The sequence below is a fragment of the Sarcophilus harrisii genome, chromosome 1, assembly GCF_902635505.1.
Source record: "Sarcophilus harrisii chromosome 1, mSarHar1.11, whole genome shotgun sequence".
In the NCBI taxonomy this organism is placed as follows: domain Eukaryota; kingdom Metazoa; phylum Chordata; class Mammalia; order Dasyuromorphia; family Dasyuridae; genus Sarcophilus; species Sarcophilus harrisii.
Genome location: NC_045426.1, coordinates 458991824 through 459016336, shown reverse-complemented (window position 1 = coordinate 459016336; position 24513 = coordinate 458991824). Strand labels below are relative to the sequence as shown.

The window sequence follows — 24513 nt, the reverse complement described above, 5'->3', positions numbered from 1 at the left end:
AGAAATATCAGAATTAAAGAAAAGGGCTAATCAAATAAATAGACTTGGAGAGTACAATGTCACGGAAGCCAAGGGAAAAGAGGTTCAAGAAGGAAGGAACATTCCCCTTTTCAACTGCCGCAAATCAATACAAGATAATTAGTACAGAGGAGACCACTGATCTTGTTGTTAAAAGTTATAAAGAGCAGTTTCAGTAGAGAGGTATGGACAGAAGCCAAATTATAAGAAGTTGAGGAGGAAGGAGGGATATAGAGGCATCAAGCATAGAGGAGGAGGATGCCAGAGTTATTTATTGATATTGTTATTGCCTTAAAGAAAGCAGAAACATAAGTTTGTTTCTAGGTTGAGGGAAACAGTACAATAAAAATGAAGAGATTGGTGATGAAAAGAAATTGCTGTTGGAATAAAGGCATGAAAGAGAGGAGAGGATGTAATCAAAGACTTATAGAGGGCTTAGCTTTAATAAAGAGATCTGTTCTTTCTTTAAACTATAGGTTTCCCACTAATAAGTATTGAATTATAGAATTTGGGAAATTGGTTCCATTAGACAGAGACAAAAGGGGAAAGGTGAAGCTCAGTATCTAAGCAAATAACGTGGGTGTTGCCAAGAACAAAATAACAAGATTTATGATTAAATCCAAGTCACTTCACCTCTCTCAGATTCATTATCTTCATCAGTAATATGAGGAGATTGAAATAGATATCCTAAGAGGACTTTTCCAGTTCTAGAGCTATGATAAATGACCTTGGGGAGTTGTCATTTTCCATCTCACTATTTAGCATCTCTTAACTCCTTAAGAAGCTTCTTTGGGAGCTGTTTCCCAATATATAAATGTGAAAAAGATAGGAACGGCATTTTTAAAAGAAATAAATCCAAGTTGTCATTGACTATATAAAATGCTCTAAAATGTTAATAATTAAAGAAATGCAAATTAAACCATTAAAGATAGTGGGCAGTTGGGGATAGCAAACTGTACTTATATGACAATAGTCATGGATTCAAAGTCAGTGGGAAAATAGAGAGTATGAATAGCTGGGGATATTCTAGCCATTGAGAAATGAGTTCAGGCAAAATAACCCTAGTTGGAGAGAAGTCTATTGAGGAAGATAAATGATTAGACTCCTCAGTGCTCTTCTTCATAATTCAATTTGTGACCCAAGTAATATGTCAAGTATCACAGCAGACAGAGGCACAAAAGGTAGAAATTTTAACTAAGGGATTCTAAGTAGGGCACAGGAAGTGACAGGAGGAGATAAAGTCTGGAGATGGCCTCTGAAGACTGGAGAAGACCCTGACATGAAGACAGAAATTAGAAGAGAGGTGCCCAACTCCTTGACTACACACAAAACTCAAAGTCTTCCTATTTATGAAATTTAGTTTTTTCATCTAAAAATAATGAACAGTTGGACCGGATGATTTCTGAGATAATTTCCAGCTCTAAATGTAAATGATTCCTTTTGAAAAACTCAGATTTTATAATAAATGATATTAATCTAAATCTCTCTTCTGTTATATGAATTTTCTCATATTTTTCTAAAATATGTTAGCCATGCATTTCCTGACAGGAAGAAAATTGAGTTTTTGTACTCTCTGTTTGAAAAATTCAGTTTCAATGTTATTGTGATAGGTCTTAAATCTGGTCACTTTTCACAGTAGGTTGCTTGCAGTTGCCCTTCAAGGTTCTGGTTCTCAGAGCATACTATTCCTGTTTGTATATAAATTAGAGTAGCTAGTGAGATCATAAATGCTTCCATATTATGTCCTCAGTACCAGAAAACTAATTAGAACCACTAAACAGAACAAGGTGGCTATGTGGCTCACTGGACAGAATGCTAGGCCTGACATCAAGAAGATGTGTCTTCTATTCAAATCTGACCTCAGACACTTACTAGATGTGTGACCCTGGACAAGTCACTTAACTCCATTTGCCTTAGTTTCCCCACCTAAAAAATGATCTGAGGAATGAAATGACAAATTATTGCAGAACCTCTACCAAGAACAACACAAATGGAATCACCCAGAGTAGGACATCATTGAAAAACAAATGATTAAAAAAAAATAAACCAAAGAGGAAAACTTTCCCTTTACTTGCATTCCTCTGATCATTTTGCTTTTGGATCATTATGGTCTATCTTCCTATCATGAATATGTATTGGGGTAACTACTTGGCCCAGCGGATAGAGCACCAGCCCAGAAGTCAGGAGGACCTGAGTTCAAATCCATCCTCAGACACTTTACACTTAATAGCTGTGTGACCCTGGGCAAGTCACTTAATTCTAATTGCTTTGCTTAAAAAGAAAAAAAATAAGGAAAAAAAGAGAATAGAATTAATTAATAAACATGAGGCACCAGAAAAATGAATAAGGCCAAGCTGAGGATGTCTTCAGGCATTTTGGTTTTTCTGTTCCATAGGAGAGCTAATTGAAAGCAATTGTTCACCCAGACAAATGAAGGTTCAATGCTAGAGTAAATGGCATTGTGTTTAAGGAAACTGACTGGAAGTCTGTTTCAAATTATAGGAAATAGGTTACTTTGTGAGTTGCTAGTATTACAAATTTGTGTCTACTATAGGCATTAACAAAGCTAATACTGCTTATGGTAAAATTATTTATCAAAAGGAATAGAGAAGATTATAAATACTTGCTACTGATAAGGAATAGGAGAAGAAAGATAATAGAAGTAGTAATACTAACAATAAAGTAATACTCAATAGTAATAATTCCCCTCAAACTTAAACCCATTGTCTATGTCACAGGGGAAGATACGGTAATGGCAAAACAAACAAATCCCAATCAAAGTGATCTACAGAATGGACTTTGTGTAGCCTGAGCCTTCTACCTACCGTAGCTGGTCAAGACCTGAAAGGAAATCTTCCAATGCTTAGCCTAGTGTCTAGAACATGATATGATGAAATTGTTTCTAAAATCTATTAAATAGATAGGGTGATATAGAGTTGAAGACTAATCTTATTTAAAACTGGAATGATGGTCAGCTTGTCATGGATGCCAACATGAAATCATTGTGTTTTCATTTTCTGATTCCATTAGAAGGCAGGGTGTATCAGAAAAAAATCAGAAATACCAATTACTCCACTTTAGTGTCAGTGGTTCTAAACAACAAAATACAATTACCATGAATATATATAAATATATATATATATATATATATGAAATAGACTGAAGCTGCATTTTCATTTTATGCCAATTCTATATCATAACAAAGTTGTAAAGAGATCTGAACAATTATTCTCAGAGATTTCTAAGGGTTTTTTGTCAGCACAACTCTTGTGCTCAGGCCAGTTGTATAAACATACAATAATGTAGCAGGACAAGATAATTCTATACAAAGAGAGGGAGAAAACTTCATCCCTGAACTTAAATTGGACAAAAAAGATGAAATTAAAGTCACTAAAATTTTAACAGGAAAAAGCTTAGCATAAATATTCAATAAAATAAAACTTAAAATAAAATATATGACAAAAGTCTCAATTTTAAAAATGAATGAATATACAAATTGAAATTCTGAAATGTCCTCATTAAAAAAAATGTCAAGAAACAGACTAATCATAACAAAACAGAATAATTTGTGAAAGCTGGTTTTTATAGTAACTTTTGAAAGGACCTTATTTCCCCATAGTATTTGACAGAAAGTCTGAAAACATTTCAAGATATGTACATAGCAGTATGGTGCTGCTTATAGTAAGAAAGGTGAACTGTCAATTGTCAGCTTACAGTCTAGGGGAAAGAAATTGGTGGAGCTATTGAAGTTCTGTGGAAAGACATAGGAAGGTAATATTGATATTTAACTTATTCATGTAATAGAACACTTGAATACCAAATTTCCTAGAGACCATACACACACACACACACTCAGACACACACAAAAAAATCAGAAAGAAATTGGGAAAATAAATACATCAGACAATATAGATTCCCTTCAACAAAAATTGAATGTAAAATTAAAAAAAAAAAAAAGCTTAAGGTAATATAAAGAATCAAAGAAACACAAAGAAACAATTCAATATTAATCAGAAATTTTACAATGGGATAATTATTATTATTATTATTATTGTTATAGGAAACATTTATAGAGAACTTTACAAATGTTATTTTTTCATAACAATTTGGAAATGTTATGCTTTTATAATTCTCATTTTATAAATGAGGAACCTGAGACAGGCAAAAGTTAAATGAATCTCCAAGATTATGAGTATCTGAGATCAGATTTAAACAGAAATCTTTCTGACTCCAGCTATAGCATTCTGTCTTCTGTGCTATCCAGATACTAAGAAGCCTGTAAAGACATACAGAGAAAGTTAGAACTTCTGAAAAAGTTATATAAAATTTCATATTTACTTTCTGTTTACAGGAAGTTGAACACAACAAAAAGACAAACTGGATCAAATGAAAGGCAGAAATATTGGATACAAAGAATATAATGAATGATGGATTAAGTACATCTAGGGAGGTTACTGAAACTCTAACTATCTTACAAAACTGAAAAGTGGTATGTCCAGATGAGAGCAATAATTGTTGACTACAATATTTCTTAGCATTGCTTGAATTACTAGCAAGATATTTTATCATCTTCCTTGCAGTTAAAAGTCTTACCCCACCCTTTAAAAAAGAAGGCATCAAATAACGATTATCAGAGAATGAGTATTTCAACAGCCCTTCCAAACATAGTCAAATTATGTATTTAGAAATTTTATATAAAACATTTTCTACATGAGAAATAAAATATGACCCCCCACAAAAAGAAGAGCAACTTATTATCAGTTCAGTCATTTCCAATAAGCTGTTGAAAAGCACAGTGTCATATGTCCTGCCTTTGTTGATTATTGCCAAAGGTTTTGAGTGACATCCATTCTCATGGTTTATCAAAAGAGAAAGCACATGTAAATAAAACATTTTGCAGATCTTAGATTTATTAAAATGCTAACTATTTACATATTTCAAATATATAAAATAAAACCAAATATGGTAAGACAACTAGATTTATATATAGAAAAAATTTCCATAATAATAATTAGTATTTATATGACATCTACTTTGTGACAGACATTGCAGTAAGCATTTTACAAATATTACCTTATTTATTCCTCTCAACAACCCAAGGAAGCATTTTACAATTGAGGAAACTGAACTTAAATGTCTTGTTGGTGGTCAAAAAACTGGTAAATATCTAAGGCTGCAATAGAACTCAAGTCTTCCCTACTCCCAAGTTCAGTGATCTATGTACTACTTCAACATAATGTCAAGAACCATTCCCATAAAATGTAGAATTTTTAAGGGAGACTACTTAAACCCATTTTAGTTTTGCCTAGTCTTGAATACATGGTCAGTTATTTCTACTAAGCATGGCTCCCAAATTAAGAGTCTAATCAAAATAGTGTATTAATTTCATGATGCATAGAGATGACATCAAGCTATCAAGCTATGGCTACAGCAAAAAGCAAATGAAACAATTCCTTAATTTTGTAAAAATTATCTCCAGTGATATAAGAATGCTTTTTTTTAGATTAGATAAATGTGAAATTACTAATTTATGCTAAGGAAAGGTAAAGACAAAGTTTTAAGCTTTAATTAAGAGGTAACTTTCAACCAATCAGATAAAAGTAATAACTACAAATACCTTACTTTCCTCTAGGGAAAGAATGTTGAGTAAACCATTCCTGAATATGTTAAAGGACTTACTGGTCTTTAGAAATCAAAGCTGAATGGGAAAAATACATTTTATGCAATTAATATCACACAATACCAGGCTAAATGTATACTTTCAAAACTGTAAATGAATCTTAATGGATCTATAAAGCCCTCTTAGAAAAATGTGTACAATATTAACAGAATATAGGGCCTATTATGCTGACTGATCTAGAAAATGAAGACTCCAGTGCTAAAAATGAGAAAGAAGGCTTGATAGATAGAGATTAGATTAGAACAAATGACACATAGATCTGAAATCTACAAAAATACTTTAGAAATAAGTAGACATTAGTTTGCAAAACAATAGTAAAATCTGTTAAGGGGTACATGGAACTGCATTTTTTAATATAACCAAAAAATGATTTCCCTCTAGATGGTGCCTATAAAACTCCTAAGATTCAGAAGTGGAATCAAAAGGCCTGCCATGAATGACATCTGGATGGACTTAGTAGACAAAAAAACAGCAAACAAATGACTGAATCAAACAAAGTGATTTGTGGAAATAGAATAATTTATGATTGCATTTCAAGACCAGAAAGTACAAAAACATCATAAAAAAAAAAGAATTTTCCTTATTGAGCCTGGATTCAGTCATTAGTGTAAATAATGCAAGGAAATAGTGAAGATCATGCACTTAAATCATTGAAAACTGTTAAAATATAGCATCTACTGAATGCCTAACAGTGGTGTATGACTTGGAACTGGAATTATATATTTTATAAGCTTGCTATCCTTTGTGAACTGACAGATGGCAAATTTTCATACTATAAATAAAGACTTCAATACATTTTGGAGAAGTCAACCAATAAACTCTATTAGAATTGAAGCATCATTACAATAAATTCCATTGCCCATAAGCATCTGCCTATAACAATTTTTATAAAACTTAAGAACAATTTTAAATAGAAATCAACATCATAATAATTCATAATCTATAGACTATGTGATATGAAAAGTTTTTATATTATAGAACCTTAGCTGGGAGGATCAAAATCATGAGATGAGGTGATTTCACCCTTTTGTCTTATTTGCTACTGGAGTTTTAATGAGCCTACAGAGTACAAATTTATATCCTAATACTTTGATTCAACCATGGAGAGTCATTTTATCAACTGCTGTGAGAGATGATAGAATAAGGAACATAAAGGAATATCAGTATGTTGAACCTAATTGAGCAAGATGAATGAAACAAGATAGTCCTAACTACATCTACTTATGTTCACCTGAGATCTCATAACTGGAAACACATTTAAAATGATTAAATGTCATGAGAGTGCTATTATAATGCTATAATCAATCAGTAAGCAATCAATAAATATTTATTAAACACCTAGTCTCTGCCAGGCATTATGTTATGCTCTAGAGACACAAAAAGAGGACAAAGATAGTTGTGGCTCTTGAGGGACTTAAACACTAATGGCCAAGACATTGTATAGATACATATGTACAAATCAAGCTATATATAAGATAAATAGGGAATAATTAACAAAAGAATGTAAGAAGAACTCAAGAAGGTTGCCTAAAAAGGGAGGTTTTAGTTAGGGCTTAGAGGAAGCCAGAGATTTGTAGTCAGAAGAGGGGAAAACATTACATACATAAGGGACAATAAGGGAATAGGTCCAGAGCTGAGAGATAGGTTGTCTTACTTGTGGAATTCCAAGAAACTGGAATAACTAGATCAAAGATTATGTATTGAGGAGCAATCTGTGAGAAAGGTGGAAAGATAGAAGGAGACTAGGTAATAAAGGACTCTGAATTCCAAACAGAATTTTGTATTTACTCTTAGAGGCAATAGGCAACCAGTGGAGTTTACTAAGTAGGGGAAGAATCTAATGTGGTCACATCTGCTGCATTGTAGGAAAATGTTTTTAATAGCTGAATAGAGGAGGACAACTTGGAATGGGAGAAGACTTGAGGGAGACACATACACCAGGAAACTTTTGCAATATCTAGGTGTTTTTATAAAAATTGTTACACTGTGCTACACTAGGTGTAGGATAGTGTGCACTAGAGTAGTGACAATGTCAGGGAACAGAAGGGAACATATTTGAGAAATGTTGCAAAGATTGTATTGATAGAGCTTGGACATGGGAGAATGAAAGGTAGTGAAGGACTCAGGATGATTCCTAGATTGAAAGCCTGAGGGATTGTGAAAATGGTCTCGTCTTTTATTGTTCATCCTTTGTACTCAGAGGACCAATGACATCATGATCCTGGGGTCAAGGTGCAATGTGCTCAACTATGGATGATCAGTTCAGTAAGCCTTGGAAGGCTCTACAAGTGTTTGAATATTTGGGATGGAGAATTCTCTAGATTTGCATATCTCATGTTTCTTCTGTGCTACTGTGATTCTACTTTTCTCATGGAGTATGTGTATATAGAGAGGTTAGTCACACGCACATGTCTCTCTCTATATATATTTATATTTATATGATAAATTGGAAATAATCTCAGTGGGAAAATACTAATATATGGAGGACTAGGAAAAGCTTCTTACAGATAATGGGGTTTTAGCTGAGATTTGAAAGAAGCCAGGGAAGAGGTGAGACAGGAGAGATTTTGAGGAATGGGGGATGGTTGGTTGTTGTCCTTCATTCTGGAAGAAAACCAAAAATACCATATCTATGTTGGGATCAAGCTACAGTATGCCCCACTGTGGCTGATCAGACTAATATTACCTCAGAAGGCTCTACCACAGGTTAGATACAAACAGTCCATATAGGAATGAAGGAAATCTAGTAAAAATGAGTGAAACTTCCAACAGATAAGTTCTATGAAATGTTGCTGTTTGTTCCTCGTTCTCAAAGGGGACCATGATATCAGGGAGGTGATTCCATGACATGATAGTGAATTGGATTTAAGTGAGAGGGCTGCACAGTATCTCCTGCCTCATATTTCCTGTCCAGTGCCCTCTGGTTACAGTGGCCAGATATAGATCAGGATGAATAGAATGGCTCTGGATGCAATGGGAGATCTTGGCCTTTTTAAGCAAAGGTCTTCTTCAACAGGTTTCAATTTGACTGAGGTTGCACCTATTAAGTGATTAAAGCTAAGTAGCAATTGAGGTAAAGAATCTCCTCTTCCACTTAGTTAAAAAAGAAAGAAAGAAATATAAATAAATAAATCTGAGAGGGAAAATCTGTGAGGAAAGGAAGCTCCATTTTAGACCATGGAGATCACAAAAGGATTGCTAGAAGAGGTAACATTTAAATTGAATCTTAATATGATAAAAGTCAACAGAAAAAATTGTATGATATTCTAGCAGGAGTCCTCAAACTTTTTAAATAGGGGGCCAGTTCACTGTCCCTCAGACTGTTGGAGGGCCAGACTATAGTAAAACCGAAAACTTTGTTTTGTGGGCCTTTAAATAAAGAAACTTCATAGCCCTGGGTGACGGGGATAAAAGTCCTCAGCTGCTGCATCTGGCCCATGGGTTGTAGTTTGAGGACCCCTGTATGTCTTGCTTAAAGATATGGGAAAATATGGTGACTCTGAGGGAAGAGGCAAAAAGTAATATAGTATGACTAGAGAAAGGAGTATTTTATGCAGATTGTGTCAGATGATACTGGAGAGTTCATATACTATTATCTTATGATGCACCTTAACGCCAGGATGGGAAGTTTAGATCAAAATTAGGAGTCATTGTGGGAATTTTCTATAGAGTGATCTGATGTGCCCCTTGATCTCTGCATGAAGATAGTATTAAGTACTAGTTCTGTGGTTTCAAAGTTATAAAAAAACTCCCAGTGATTAATATCTACCAATGAATATCAGTGAAGAGATGAATAGAAAAATGAGATACCAAATGCCTTACCCATGGATACTTAGCCAAGATGTATAAGATAGAAATTAGATCCGGTTTGGGGGGGGAGGGGTTTGGTCTGGTTTCAAGACTAATTCTTTCCACCATAACATTTAGTTAAAGAATGTAATCTTATGATAGCATAAAAGATGAAATTCCACACCTGAAATATATACTTAATACTTGGGTTCTATTGCTTTTTTCATTTAATGGTGGTGGTGGTGGTGGTGATGATGAAGATGATGATAGCATTTATATATCACTTTAAGTTTCCAAATCACTTTACAAATATCTCATTTTATCTTTACAAAAAGGATTGTTATGTAAAAGTTGCTGTTGAAAATTTTATTAATATCTCCCATTTTACAGTTGAGAAAACAGGGGAATATGACTTACTCAGGGTCATACAGTTAGTATCTAAAGTTGGATTTCAATTTAAGTCTTTCTAACTCCAGGTCTAGAACTCACTTCATTGATTAGTTATGGGATCTTGAGCAGCAACATTGAAAAGCACTTTTCTTCTTTATCAGTCAATAGTCTATAATATACCAGGCCCTTTGATTCTCCATGGTCTTTCAAAGTCTGCTTGTTTATTTTCATTGCTTCAATGACACTACCTATCCATATCATCTTTTGTAGCAGTCCTTTTCTCCTTTTGTCTTCTTTTTTTCCCCAATATCAGACTCTTTTCCAGTGAGTCCCATCTTATTATGTGTCCAAAATATTTAAGCTTCAGCTTCAATTTTGATGTTCTAATGAATAGCCTGAATTAATTTCTTTAAGTATTGACTGATTTGATCTCTTTGCTGTCCAAAGGATTCTCAAAAGTCTTTCTCAATACCACAATGTGAGAGTGTCAGTTCTGAGATGCTCAACCCTATCCACTATGTCACTTCACTGCCCTCAAAGCACTAAATTTGATTGTATTTTCCTATGAGATCATGGAGGTCAAGGAGCAATTCCTTTAAAAATTATAATAGTTCTATAAGTTCAAGTCTAATTCGGTATTTTTCATTTTATTTTAAATGACTTGACTTTGCCACATTAGACTTGCACTGATTAAATTATTAGATTCATATAATAGAACTTGGATTCTAATAATATTTCTCTTCAATTTTCCAATCATTTATTAGCCTGTCAGGAAGATATTTCTAGTTATCTCCTTTCTTTTATTTTTGCATTGCCCAATACCTTTAAAACCAACTATATAATTTTGAGCAATAATATTTAAAAGCACATTACGTTGGAAGACAAGAACTTCAAATTTTACTAATGTGACTACTCTGCTTCTTTTTGATCAGAATTTTGATAGGAAATGCTTCTTTTTCCTGATAACTCTACCCCAAGAACAGAGTGCAAAAATTTGGCTTTTAAGGTATTCAGACACTATAGATAGAATGAAGATTTCAACACATTGATAATTAGACTGGCCTTGGAAAGGAGTGACACATTTTCAAGCAAATGAACTTTCCAGGAGGATCAGGAGGTCTTTGAACTCGTCCAAGTTTTGTTGCTTTCACTATTTCATTAATTTCGGGGGGAGGAGAGGGGGGAGAGAAGAAGGTATTATCTGATAATAAAAAAGAATTTGTTCAAGACTTTGACATTGTAAAATTTATTTTAATTGAAAACTCTGAAGTGTGAGAAATGAAATAAATATTATATAGCCTGGCTGAAATTTATATAATATCCTAATGTCTGACTTTTTTTGTGTGTGTTCCAGCTCTCAGCATTAGAGAGGCAGATCTTTGACTTCCTTGGCTTCCAGTGGGCACCAATTCTTGGAAATTTTCTTCACATAATAGTTGTCATCTTGGGCTTGTTTGGAACCATTCAGTTTAGACCTCGATATATAGTGGTGGTAAGTCTTAGACTTTTATCACAATCTTAATTTGTTGGGCTTTGTATTGGATGGAGAGCTGGCTCTAAGACAGGAAAATTAGACTCTGATACCAAGCAAATCATTTAATCTTTCAGTGCCCTCAAGCAACTCTCTTAAGACTACCTCACAGAGTTTGTCTTGATCTGCATATTAGGAGTTCCTTATGCTAATGAATCACAGAATCCAGTAAACTTTTCAATTAACATTTAATTCCTTCTCTTAAACTGCTTAAGAGAAATGATAAGATCCTAAGTTCTGACCTCAAAAAAAAAAAATTACCTCATACCATCATCTATTTAGCCTCACTCTAGGAATGGAAGGAAATGGAGGCCCTGAAAGTATGTATACATTGCCCAAGGGGATAACAGGAGGGTATGAACTGAAGTCCTTGGTGCCAAATTCACTGGCTGAAAGTATTTCAATAATTTTTTTTAAGGTTTTGTGACTATATAGATGATTTGTAAAACTGAACTCAGGGAAAAAAAGAAAATATATACTAACTTATTTTCCATATTACATTATAAGAAAGATATAATTATATTAATATATAAATGGTGACTGTAGCTTGACATTAAAAATAACAAAATCCCATTTTAGTTATAAGACAAATGAAAAATTATAATAAACTCAAAAATTAGCTACATTATTATTCTGTGGACTTAGGCAAATCACTTCACTCCTGTACCTCAGTTTCTTTACCTGTTAAGTGAGGAGGTTGTACCCTATGGCCTCTAATATCTCTTCTAATTTTACATTTTATGATCCAAACATTCTTTTTTATAACTGTGACCTCTTAACTCCGTTTTTTAAAATTTTTACAATTATCTCAGAATTTTCCTTATATATCCTTTTTAAAAATGGTGCAGAAATCACCAATGTGCACCTCACTGGCTGCTTTAGACAATTAACTAAGTGGTGGAATGGATAGAGTGTTGGCTTGAAATCAAAAAGATCTGAGTTCAAATCTTGCCTCAGATTTCATCCTGGGCAAGTCACTTAACTTTTTTTAATCAGCAGTTTCTATAAAATGGGGATAATGCTAACCCCAACTTATTGTTCTAAGGATCAAATAAGATGATTGTATATCTATATCTATCTATTTATCTATACATATACATAAACACTTATGTGCACATAGGTGTGTCCATATATATATATATGTATATATATAGTATTTAACAAGCTTAAAGTACCACATAAATACTGTTATTATTAAGATTCTAAAGAATTTCATCCTCTTTTTAACTTAACATTATTTTCATTTTAAATGTCAGTTTGATTTTAAATTTATTCTTTAATATCATATTATGCTTTCTCAATATGATGGACACATGCTTGATTTTTATTGATTTAAAAATACAATGTGAGTGATTTCATTTTCATTTTCTAAAGGATGTGCCTCATTTTTCCCATTTAAAAAATGGAGGTAATATTGTGAACTGCTCTTGTGAGGTGGTTGTGAGAAACAACAAACCATATTTAAATTACAACATATAAGAATGATAATATACATTTAAAAAAAAAAACATCCAGTAGAAGAAAATACAATACTCCATGTGATTGTGCAATCACTGCACACTCTATTAATTTCATCTGGAAAACTTCCAATGCTCGTTTCATTTTTTTTAAAAAAGATCAGAGGAAGAATTCTGAATTTGTAGTCAGAGAAACTAGGTTGAATAGAGCTTTGCCCCCTAAATACTGTGTAACTCTGGGCAAATTTCTGAGATTCTCTTTTTTCATCTACATATTGACAGGGTTGGATCAATTGACCTTTGAGTCCCTTCAAGGTCTAAAATGATAACAGTCAATAAGGGTACATCACTACCGTAGTTTGTAACTCTTAAAGATAATTTTTGGAATTTATATTACACCACAAAGATGAAAGTAAGCAGAAGCACAGATTCTGTGAGGATTGTGTTTGGAATAGAGCTGAATAATCAAGGTATCTAGAACAAGGTTTTTGGATCTTTTTTGTATCATTTATCTCTTTGGGAATTTGATGCAGCTTCTCAGAATAATACTGTTAACTACATTCATAATTGAAGGAAATACTTAAATTCAAGTTAGAGGTTAGCAAAATAAAAAAGAAATATTTTTAATTATAGTAATTGAAATCTATCCATAGACCTTTAGGATCTGGAATCCAGGTTAAGAACTCTTGATTTAAAGTCTGTTTATTATCCACAGAGTATCATGAATACATTTGTAAGTATGTATCATTGATACCAGTTTACAACTTATTTTTATATACTGATAACCAAGAAACTTACCTTTTTAAAGAAATATCCAATTGAATTTATGAGATAAACTAATAATCTTTATTGTCACAACTCACTCTTTAAAAACAATTCTCAAAAGGGTTGTATGAATATTGATTAAGCACTAATTATTAAATAACTACTATACTCTTGGGCATACTTTAGAATTTAATGGTGATTACTGTAATTCAGAATCCTCTAGTTCTCCAGTCACTGTTAATGAGATACTATTTGAAAAGTACTAAGCATAGTGCCTGACCCGTAGTAGGTACTTATTACATGATTATTCCCATTCACCCTACTATGAGACTCTAGGTCTACAGAGGCTCAAGAAGTATGGAAGCCAATCATATGTTTCTCTTCTGTAGGTAAAGAAAGAGCAGAGGCTTCCCTCTTTCTAATTTTCTCTGAAGACTTAGTTTTTCTTTTATTTTAAATATCCATTAAACCTGTTCCTCCTCCCCCCCCTTTTTTTTTTATTATTGTTTCCATCTATTACTAAAATGAAAAACAAAGAAAACTTGGATAATTAATCATTTCTGGTCATTACTCTAGTAGGATCCTTAGGCAATGATGAAATATATATCTCATCATATTTGTTATATGATCATCATATATATTAACATAAACAGTTCTTTCTGTTTTTATTGCTACTACTTTCAACACCTACTTGTCTTTCCTCCACAATGATGGATGGTTATTTAGAACCTAATAAAGTTCTTTATTGAATGAGATATTTCAACAATATTTAGTTTTCTTTTTGGGTGAGGGATGCTTTCTTAAAGGAGTTCTGCCCATTACCTCCAACCCTCTTGGAGATCCTTGACTTCATTAGGGACCATAGCAATTTTTAAATATGGTGCCATAACACTATATCATTTCCTCATAATTTCTAAGTCCAGTATTTATTCATTGAATTTACAAATGGCTACTTGAAAAAAAAATTACAGATGTCAGGTATATATCTGTTTAGATAGCTTTAAAAAAAAGTTGTCATCTGGAAAGACAATAAATATGGAACAGCTAGTTTGACAAGAGATAATAAAATGAAATAGGCAGGATTAGTTTTCAATATTAAGAGTAAGACCTATGAAGATAAGATTATATCTACATAAATAGTATTTACCATATTAAATACTACCTAAATAGTATTAGATATTTAAATAGTATCCATCCTATTGTTTCTACCTAAATAGTATTTAAGTATGCTGTTTTCTTAGATTGAATTCTTTATCATTTACATTAAAGCCTTCTAATGAGTTAGTACTTCTTACTATAAGCAAAAATGATCATATATTACACATATTGTATTATATGTTATATTATTATGTATAATATATTATTATTTAAATATTACATACTTTATAGTTAAAAGTAATAAATTTAAAGTCCTTAGGATCATAGATTAATAGTTGAAAGGAAACTCAAAAGGTCATTCCATCCAGTCACACTGGACTCTGAGCTGAAAATTTTATTAAAAAAAAAATGCAATTTGTGACAAGTTTGAATTTATGTGAATAATTATTAGCAAAGAATGATTTAAATATTTGGATTTGTATGAGCTACTTCTCATAATAATGGGTAACAAGTATTTTCTAGACCTTGAATATGTACATAAAATGTACATAAATGAGCATATTCAAAAGAAATAACTAAGAGATTTAAGAACATGAGTCTTATGAATCTTATGAGCCATCAATGAATTAAATTAGAAAGGATCTACAATTCATTAGCTTTTAAACTAATGATCACAGTCATAAATTGCCAGGTCAGAATATGAAAAATTAAGACAGAATCATTTTAAATGAGATTTATTTTTTAAAAATTCAATTATCATTAAAATAAAGGGAGTAACTCAAAATAATCTTTCACAAATGACAAAGAAGAAAACCATTCCATGCAAACCAGTAATATTTTATTCCAAATTAGAAGATATTTAGGAATTAATTTATTATGGCCAAAATATTTAAATTAAGTTAAATGATTAACCCAAAAATCAATAGCATTTGTTAAGTACCTATTATGTGCCAAAAAAATATGTTAAAAACTAAGAATGCCAAGATGAAAATGTGTCCCTGCTCTTGAGAACTTTGTCTTCTTTAAGGGAGTCAACATATATAAGATGGTTCAGCTGCTCCAGTCATGTATGACTCTTCATGACCCATTTATAGTTTTCTTGGCAAAGATACCATACTGATTTCCCATTCCATGGTCCAGCTCATTTTGCAGATGAAGAAACTGAGGCAAATAAAGTAAAGTAACTTGCCAAAGGTCACGCAACTGTTAAGTGTCAGAGACAGATTTGAATTCAGGAGGATGAATCTTCCTTTTTTCCAGGTCTGGCATTCTATTTAGTGCATCACCTAGCTGCCCATATACATGTATAAATAAGATATATTCAAAATAAATACAAGGAAATGAGAGCAATGGCACTATCAACTGGATATCTATGGGAGGTAGCACATAAGCTGATATTTAAAAGAAATTAGGATTTCTAGGAAGCAGACAGTATTCTCTACAAAAGGTGACAAATGATACTAGGATGTGGAGTTAGGAGGAGGATTATATGTATGATAAAGTAAGAATGAATAAAATGACAATATACAAAATAAAAAATACAAGAGAATTTGTAGGGGACAATGCTAGCCTTTGGAGATAACAGAAAAGGAATCATGTAGGGTGACTAACCTTTGAAGTAAACTGGAGATTCTAACATGTGGAGGTGAGAAACGTAGGAATCTCAAGCTGGAAGAAGACATTATATAAAGACATTGAGATAGAAGACAAAGTATCATTTGTCATCAATAGCAACAATGCCAATTTGACTGAATCATATAGACTATAAAGAAGAAAAAAATATAGAATAAGGCTAGAACAATAAAGTGGAAAAAAAGTTATAAAGGTTTTTAAATCCTAAGTAGAAAAGTTTACATTTGGCCCTTTATGTATTAAGGGAGCCACTAAAGTTTATTGGTTGGTAAAAGAAAGGTTAATTTTCTATGCTTTTTTCCTATGCTTTAGGAAAATCATGGCAACTATCTGGGATTGAGCCCGTTTCAAGACAGTTCCCTGATGGTTGATATTTTGATTTTGAAAGTTAGCTATCATTTTCTATCAGCTAAGCCATCAAAAAGTATCTGGAACTCTTCATGCCTGCTTTGTACTCAGGCAAGTGGACATTAAACATTTGGTCTTCTCAGTCAAGCAAATTTCAGTGATAGTCCCAATATTTTTAAAGGAAAATTTGATCTAATTTACATAGACACAGAGAGAGGTTAGATTATTTCTGCTGCTACAGTCATGGGATGGTGAATGGATGCAATGATGAGAAGCAAGTGGCAGGGAGACTAATTTCTGATTTAAAAGGCAATCATTATTGCTGATAGAAAGTAATGATTTACTTATTGTTTCTATCAAATAAGCAAAGTAGCAAAACAAGGATTTCAATTTTTTGAGTAAAGAAAAGATTTCTTCCATTCTAAGGATTATGAACTTTAATTTATTACAATTAGGTAATGTGATCTGGTAAACATTTCCTCAAAATGCAGCTAGTTATTAACAATAATATTATCTTACAACTCACATTTCTGTAATGCTTTTCAAAGTGTTTTGTATACATTATATTTTTTATTAAAATCCTTTGAGGTAGATGTGATTATTATTTCCCTATGAGGAAAATTACAAAGGTTCAATTAAGTCTCTGAGAATTCAGACTGGGTTCTTTTTTATTCAATTCTTTCTGAATGACCTCTGTCCATTTATTCCACCATCCCTAAGTATTTGATTATGATGCTAAGAGAACTATTTGGGAAAGAAATCTTCAGGTTTTTAAGAATATATATTTTGAAGGTCCTTGCCTTTTAGTTATGAGAGATCCCATCTTGTTTATCTAACAAATAATTAGCAAAAGACTTCTACAATTCTCTTACATGAAACATTAGATCAGGAAATTCAATATATTAGTCACATATTGTATCACAGATTCATAACTGATATGGGCCTTAAGAACCATTTAATCAAACCCTCTTTTTTTGTAGAAAAGGAAACTGAAGCACAAAGGCTTTATGTGAGTAATACAAAATCACAAAGCAATATGCTTAAGAACTGAGATTCCTACCCAAATTCTTTGATTTTAAATATAACACTTTTCCATTTTCCTAAAGAGTTGTTGTAAAGAAGGAGCTTTCCGTTTTCAAGCAATATCCTGCATCAGAGCAATGGGGATGCTGGTATATGACTAATAGCCTTCAATGCCTGGCAAGCCTAAGTCATTTTTAAATTGTGAGTGATCCCCACAGCGAGTTTCAATAATGGTGTTCATTGAAGGAGAAAATACTTAGAAAACAGTAATCAAGTCAAATTTTTTTGGATTTACTTGTGCTGTAGGCCAGTAATGCACTTTAAAGAATAAATGTAAGGTTTACTGTCATCTACTAAAAGCTACAGAGAATATTGGATTTGTAATTTCTAGAGATCTTTGGGGACCTACATAAAAAATCTTTTCCTGGGTTCTCCCCAGAAGAGTTATGCTTATTGACATTTCTTATTATTGATCTGTTTAGTGTATGAGCCTTTCATCTTCACATTTTTTCTCCTTTTTCTCTTTTTCTTTCTGTCTAGTACACGGTGTGGACTGCCCTGTGGGTCACCTGGAATGTTTTCATTATCTGCTTTTATTTAGAAGTAGGCGGGCTGTCTAAGGTGGGTTGATTATACCTTTAACTTTGGGATGAAGAAAATGCTTTGGCAAATGACAATTATGATTCATACCATTTTATTACTGATTCATTGATCTTAGAACCAAGAGGAAGATTAATTGTTTTTAAAACAGGTATTTGGGGTCATCTAGCTGGTACAGTGGATAGAGTGCTGGCCCTGAAGTCAGGAGGACATGAATTCAAATCCAGCCTCAGACACTTAACACTTTCTGGCTGTGGCAAGTCACTTAACCCCAATTGCCTCAGCAAAAAAAAAAGAAAGAAAGAAAGAAAGAAAAAGATATTTGGCCCTTAAAAGGAGTATTTGTAAGTCAAGTTTATATATATATATATATATATATATATATATATATCTAGATCTAGATTTCTGTGTGTGTATTTGTATGTATGTGTATATATACACATACACATATAATATGTAATATAATATAAATATATATATATTATATATTAGCTTGACTCAGAAAAAGTTAACTCTCAGAAAAATATAAATACACAACTGAAAGCACATTTGGACTTTGATAATACACAGTCTTATTTTTTATTATCATATGTTAAAGTGGGCAAAATGACTCTCTACAAGTTTGGTTTTAAAAGTATTATGCCACAGTAACTAGAATTCTAAATGGGAAAGTATCAAATGTATTTGAGTATTCTTGGGCTTAAAGCAGCCAAAGGGTTTGAGGAGGTTAATGCAATGGCATGCTGAACAAATTGACATCGCTATTGGAATATTAATTCTGAAGAACTACATGAAAAAAGAGTGACATCTTTGCTATTTGAATAAAGTATTCTGTTACTTGCAACTAAAGGCTGTGTTGCAATGATTCATTCATATTTCTCATTCTTGAACACACAGAAGACAGTCTGTTGAATGAAAGAAACATTATACAAATTTTATTTTCAACCACACAAAAGTAAATGTTAGGATAGTTGAGAGACTTCATTATGACTTCTGCAAAAATATTTTTGATTGCCACCCAAATGTAAAATCAGATTGCATTGCATTTTTATTTACATGACTTAAAATGATCTTCCCCCGCTTATACACCATCACAATCTGTTACTATAGATCAGAACCTTAGCATCATCATTAAAACAGGAAAATCATATATATTTTGGGTGGTTTCTCATTACCAGTTTGTGAGGATACAAGATCTGGGGGAGGGGGCAGATTATGCAGCTAGTTCCTCTAATTGTAAGGCTTAATGTAATGGGGCTAACTTGTTCTGCCTGATATGCCAATTGTAGGAACAAAGTCTCTTTGAGAGAATATTGAGATACTAAAAAAAGAAGGGTCCATGCTAGATTGGCAACAAATATATATAGATTCATTAGGCTAATTAGGTTGTTTTAAAGAGTTTTATCATGAGATCCAGTCCTTGGTGGCAGAGGGACAGAATAATGTAATGGAACTCCACACCAACCCCACACCAGGTTAAATACTATATAGAAACAGAACAAAGAAGGTAAAGTGCTAGGGATGCCCCAGGGTCACATGCAAATGTTCCCATGAAATATCTGGAACTTCTTTTGCTCTTTACACTCACTTAAGGTACTTTATATTCTTCTGCAAATTCTTAGATCATGTTCCCACTCTGGCTAGTACGGTAATTAGTTATATCTGGGTAACGATAGTTTTTTTTTTTTTTTTGTTTTAAAGATTCCACAAAGCCCTCTGAGGACCTTAGAGCCTCTTTCATGAGCATTTGTAGATATAATGGGAAAAAAAAATATTCAAAAGCTGCCTACTGCTGCTATATCTATCTAACAAAAGTGTCAGTGAAGCCCATTTTGTAGTAAAGAAAATTCAGTTCAGTTGAACTGTGAGAAATCCCTAGAGGATTTTCTTGGAAACCTCCAGAAGTGGCTTCCCTTTGTTCAATTCCATAACTTTATAATTAGAATTGGTCATTATGTTCTTATGCTGTCAAATGAGTTCAGGTACCACTATCTGCTATAATCCTCACAATAAAATCAATGTATATTGAAGATAATATTCATTGCTTTCTATCATTAATATAACTAAAACAGGAACATATCTGTAAGTAAATACATTATTGTCATTTGACAATTTAGACTTTTCTGAATAATATGTCATATCTGTTGAAGTTAGACCAAGGATATTTGAACTCAATGTGTGTTTTCTGTCCTATGATTTTAACTAACAGTTTGAAATAATATTTATCAGGCATTGGGAAATCATTTTTTATTCTTCATGTATGTCCTGAGCCTGGGATGGGGGGGAGAGGTTGTAAAATACAACCATGCATCTCTAAATGTTAAGACTCACTCTAAAAGAAAAATATAAACTAAATGAGGGAATTTATAGGCTGATCTTTAAATGACACACCCGGCTCATTTATGGTAAGGCATATAGCTTGCTAAGAAGTGGTTTTCAGGCACCCTGGAAGTTGTCTTTCTGCTATATTAATATTATTCCTTACTCAGTTTGGATAATCCCTTCTTTTCCAAGCTGACCTATATCCTTAGTTCCTTCACATAGGAATGTAGGTATAGCAGGCAAGTAAACGAAAATTGAACCTTCTTTTTTCCTTACATAATCTAAAGCTCTGTCAAATCCTCTAAAACCCTCTTGAGCATCAGTGATTATTCTCTGAACTGGGAAATTTAGGGACAGCAGGATATTTGTGACTTTGTCAAAAGAAAATGCATTCAATTCCTAAACCAGTAGTTGATTGCAGAAAGCAGCATACATCTATCTTTTTCTTTACACATAACTATTTAAAATTAAGCAGTTCTCCTCCACCCTATCTCCTGCATTCTATAGTTAAATTTTAGCTAGTTTTTTTTTTTAAATGGGTTACAAATTAATGATTCCTTATATTATATATACTGACTTACTATGTGTTAGGCACTGTGCTAATAATAAGTACTTTGTATTATCTTATTTGATCCTTACAACTCTGGGAGGTAGATATAGTTATTATTATTTCCATTTTATAGATGAGAAATCTGGAACAGGCAGGAGTTAAGTGACTTGTCCAGGATCGTACAGGTAGTAAATGTTTCAAGCTGGATATGAACTGAGGAATTCCTGAGTTAAGGTTGAGCATTAAGCCACTTATTTTCATCTCATACAATCTCCATTTCTCCCCACAAAGCAAGGCTACCAAAACAATCCATTTCTCACTTTGAGCCCTAAATCATGCTCAAGTTGTATAGAAGGGAGGGAAAATTTGCATAACAACATATTTCCTAAAATAACTGGGGTTTGAGGCCCATTTAAAAATTTTTAAAATTCAAGGTCTGACCTTAATCAGCTTTCTTGCTATTTTAAAAATCACTGGATTGACTCTATCAAGATTTATCTTAGCAATCCATGTTTTAAATATATCAGTTTGTTCTAATAAACACTGAGGTAAATACTGCAATGGTAACAAGAAATTCAAATATTGCAGTCCTTATAATTTAAAAGAAAAATAAGTTAATCTATAAAGTTTCATTTTACCTTTGGGATTTGTTTTTGGTTTAGTATGTGAATTTAGATGTGTTTAGTGCATTAGAAAGTCACAACATTGGATTCCAAACAAAATAATCGAGACACTATTGTGACTAATTAAAGAAGAACTAGGTAGTTCCTTCAATTCTAGAGAGAAACAGCATCATATGTATTTTTTTCAAAGTAATAGCCATATCTAAATTCCTTTCAATCTCTGTATCTCTCTTTTTATTCAAGATAGCTAACCCAGTCTCTATGGGGACTTAGAGGAGTCCCATGGAATAGTGATACTGAGATTAATAGGCCTTTACTAGACACCTTTTAACTTACCTTAGGGGGAAATGCTTGTAATTCAAAAGGGCACTCAGAGATAGCTGGCATACTGTCTCTTTCATTAAAGTAATAACTGCCCTTTCCAAAGTAAGGGTCTCCTCTCTCTTCCTCTCCCTCTCTCTCCACACTAACCATTGGGGTAGCCACAGACTGTACCAGAGCCAAAGGCTTGGTAAAGAGGGTGGTTAGGAGTCTTACACATCCTCATTCAATGGCATTCCACTTTCAGTGTTACAGATGAGGAAACATCAGTTATTAAAGTTGAATGGAAGATGAAACTGTCTGGATCTAGACACAAGGAATTCAAGAAAAGGAAGAAGTAGAAGATGGGAAAGAAAGGCAATTTGTAGTAGGAGAAGAAATATTGCAGTAATAAATAAGTCCTCAAACCAACAATGGTTGTCCATCTATCTCATAGTCTCTGGGTTGAGGAAACTTTATTAAGTAGTTTAGAATACTCCCTATTGTGCTTCAGAGTATACAAGGAAAGAAAACAATAAATATAAATTTCAAATTTATATTGTGTAAAGTCAAATTGTGTTAAAAAAAAAAACTAATCTGCTCAATTTTAGCAAAAAAAAAAAAAAAGAAACAAAAGAAACCACAAAACGTTGTGTTATAAGTGTAGATTTGCCCTATTTTGAATGTATTAGCATAAATCTCTTTTTTGGGAAGAATAAGTAGAAAGGGAGATTGAATAAAGTAACTTTTAAAAATACACTTAATAAGTCGATGGTAGTAGAGACTAGAATCCAAATATCAGCCTCACATCTGATGTTTTTCTGTGATGATGAAATATTGAAATTGAAATAGTTTCTCTTATTCTGCCTCTATTCCTCATCTGGAGAGTAAATTAAGCAACCTTGGAAGCTACTCAGGGCACTTTTCAGTCATTCATTATGACCATTAAGGGCACTATTAATAAGTTACTACTTCTGTTTTAGAACCCTTGGGATCTTTTCTTTCTCTTTCTCATGGTATATTTGGAACATCGAGTTATATATCCTTTTCCATTGGTACCTTTTCTGAGACTGAACAGGAAGTAAATTTAAGAACTTACACTGCACTGTGCACTCTTTGATTACAAAGGGATTAGGCTGAGGTTATTAATGACTTCTTTTATGTCTCAAATTGACACTATAGGCTATTTAATATTTCCTTATTACTTGTTTTTCATGGAGCCATGTGGATCTTATACATTAGTGAGCCAAGAGAATTTTCACTGTATCCAGTTTCCATAACCCTCAGGTTAAGTATTTGCATGACAGCATAAAAATGGTCTTGAAAATGATAGAAATGGGAAGGACTGATGTGAAGAAATGCTGTTCTGTGTCAAAAATAAACCCTGATCAAATATTAGAAGCCATATGGAAAGGGAGAAGGTACATATCCATCTGTTTCAATTCTTCTAAGAGCAATAAACACTTTTTTCTCAAAATTTTTCTATTAGTTATGTTATTAAAAATAAGTATTATAGACATATAGATGAATTTATATATGTATATGAAACATATATATAAAAGATCTATTAAACAATCATATATATATATTTTATTCACCTAATTTAGAGCAATGTAGCACCATGTAATTCAGCTTTGTAACATACAGATAAAAAAAAAAATATAATACAATCTCTTTTCCCTACAATGAAATAAGGGGACAAGTCATACAGAGGGGTGAAAATTTTTCTTTTCCTAGAGCACAATAACTTGGAACTTAGGGGGAGAGTGAATATCATTCTGACAAATTTTCCTCAACCCAGCTTGGTCTGAGCATGAAAGACTAGCAGTACTATAATATAAGGATTCAACTCTTCTTGGTACTGCTTTAGAGTAAGTCATAGACAGGTGACATGTTTCTGGTCAAAACAGAGGAGATCTGTAAACTCTCCCATTTATAAAGAACTGGCAGGTGACTGAATAGGATATAGTCATTTGAAGCTATAAAAAAGGTTGCATGTCATCCATCTGCAACTTATAACTACAGAGTAAGTTTGTAGGTCAACAGAAGAACCATGATGAGACGTAATGATGCTGAGAGATACCTTGGACACTGTGAATTGCTACAGACTCAATAAAAAGTGATACCTTTTATTTATTCTGTCTGTACCTTATATGTATGTAGTTGTTCACATGTTGTCTCCCCCATTGGAATATAAGGTCCTTGTGAGTGGGGACTTTTCAATTTCCTCGTTTCTCTAGAGTTTAGCACAGTGGTAGTGATTAATAAATGCTTGTTGGTTGCTGTTGGTTAGGTTTATAATTCTTTTCTCTGAACTGTGCTGTGATCTCTATTGACAGGATTTTTTAACCTATAAGTAAAATCGTTCTTACTTCAAACCTTGTGAA

The 24513-nt window shown here is 32.8% G+C and overlaps 1 protein-coding gene across 1 annotated transcript in view; it reads left to right on the top strand.

Moving 5' to 3' along the window:
• Window positions 1–18478, top strand: part of NKAIN3 (sodium/potassium transporting ATPase interacting 3) — a 433118-nt gene extending 414640 nt beyond the window's left edge. Inside the window, exons 2-3 of the mRNA XM_031946357.1 lie at window positions 11232–11369; window positions 18272–18478. Coding sequence (XP_031802217.1) covers window positions 11232–11369; window positions 18272–18361 — 228 coding nt within the window. The 3' untranslated portion in view covers window positions 18362–18478. The remainder of the gene's footprint in view (window positions 1–11231; window positions 11370–18271) is intronic.
• Window positions 18479–24513: the final 6035 nt, after the last annotated feature.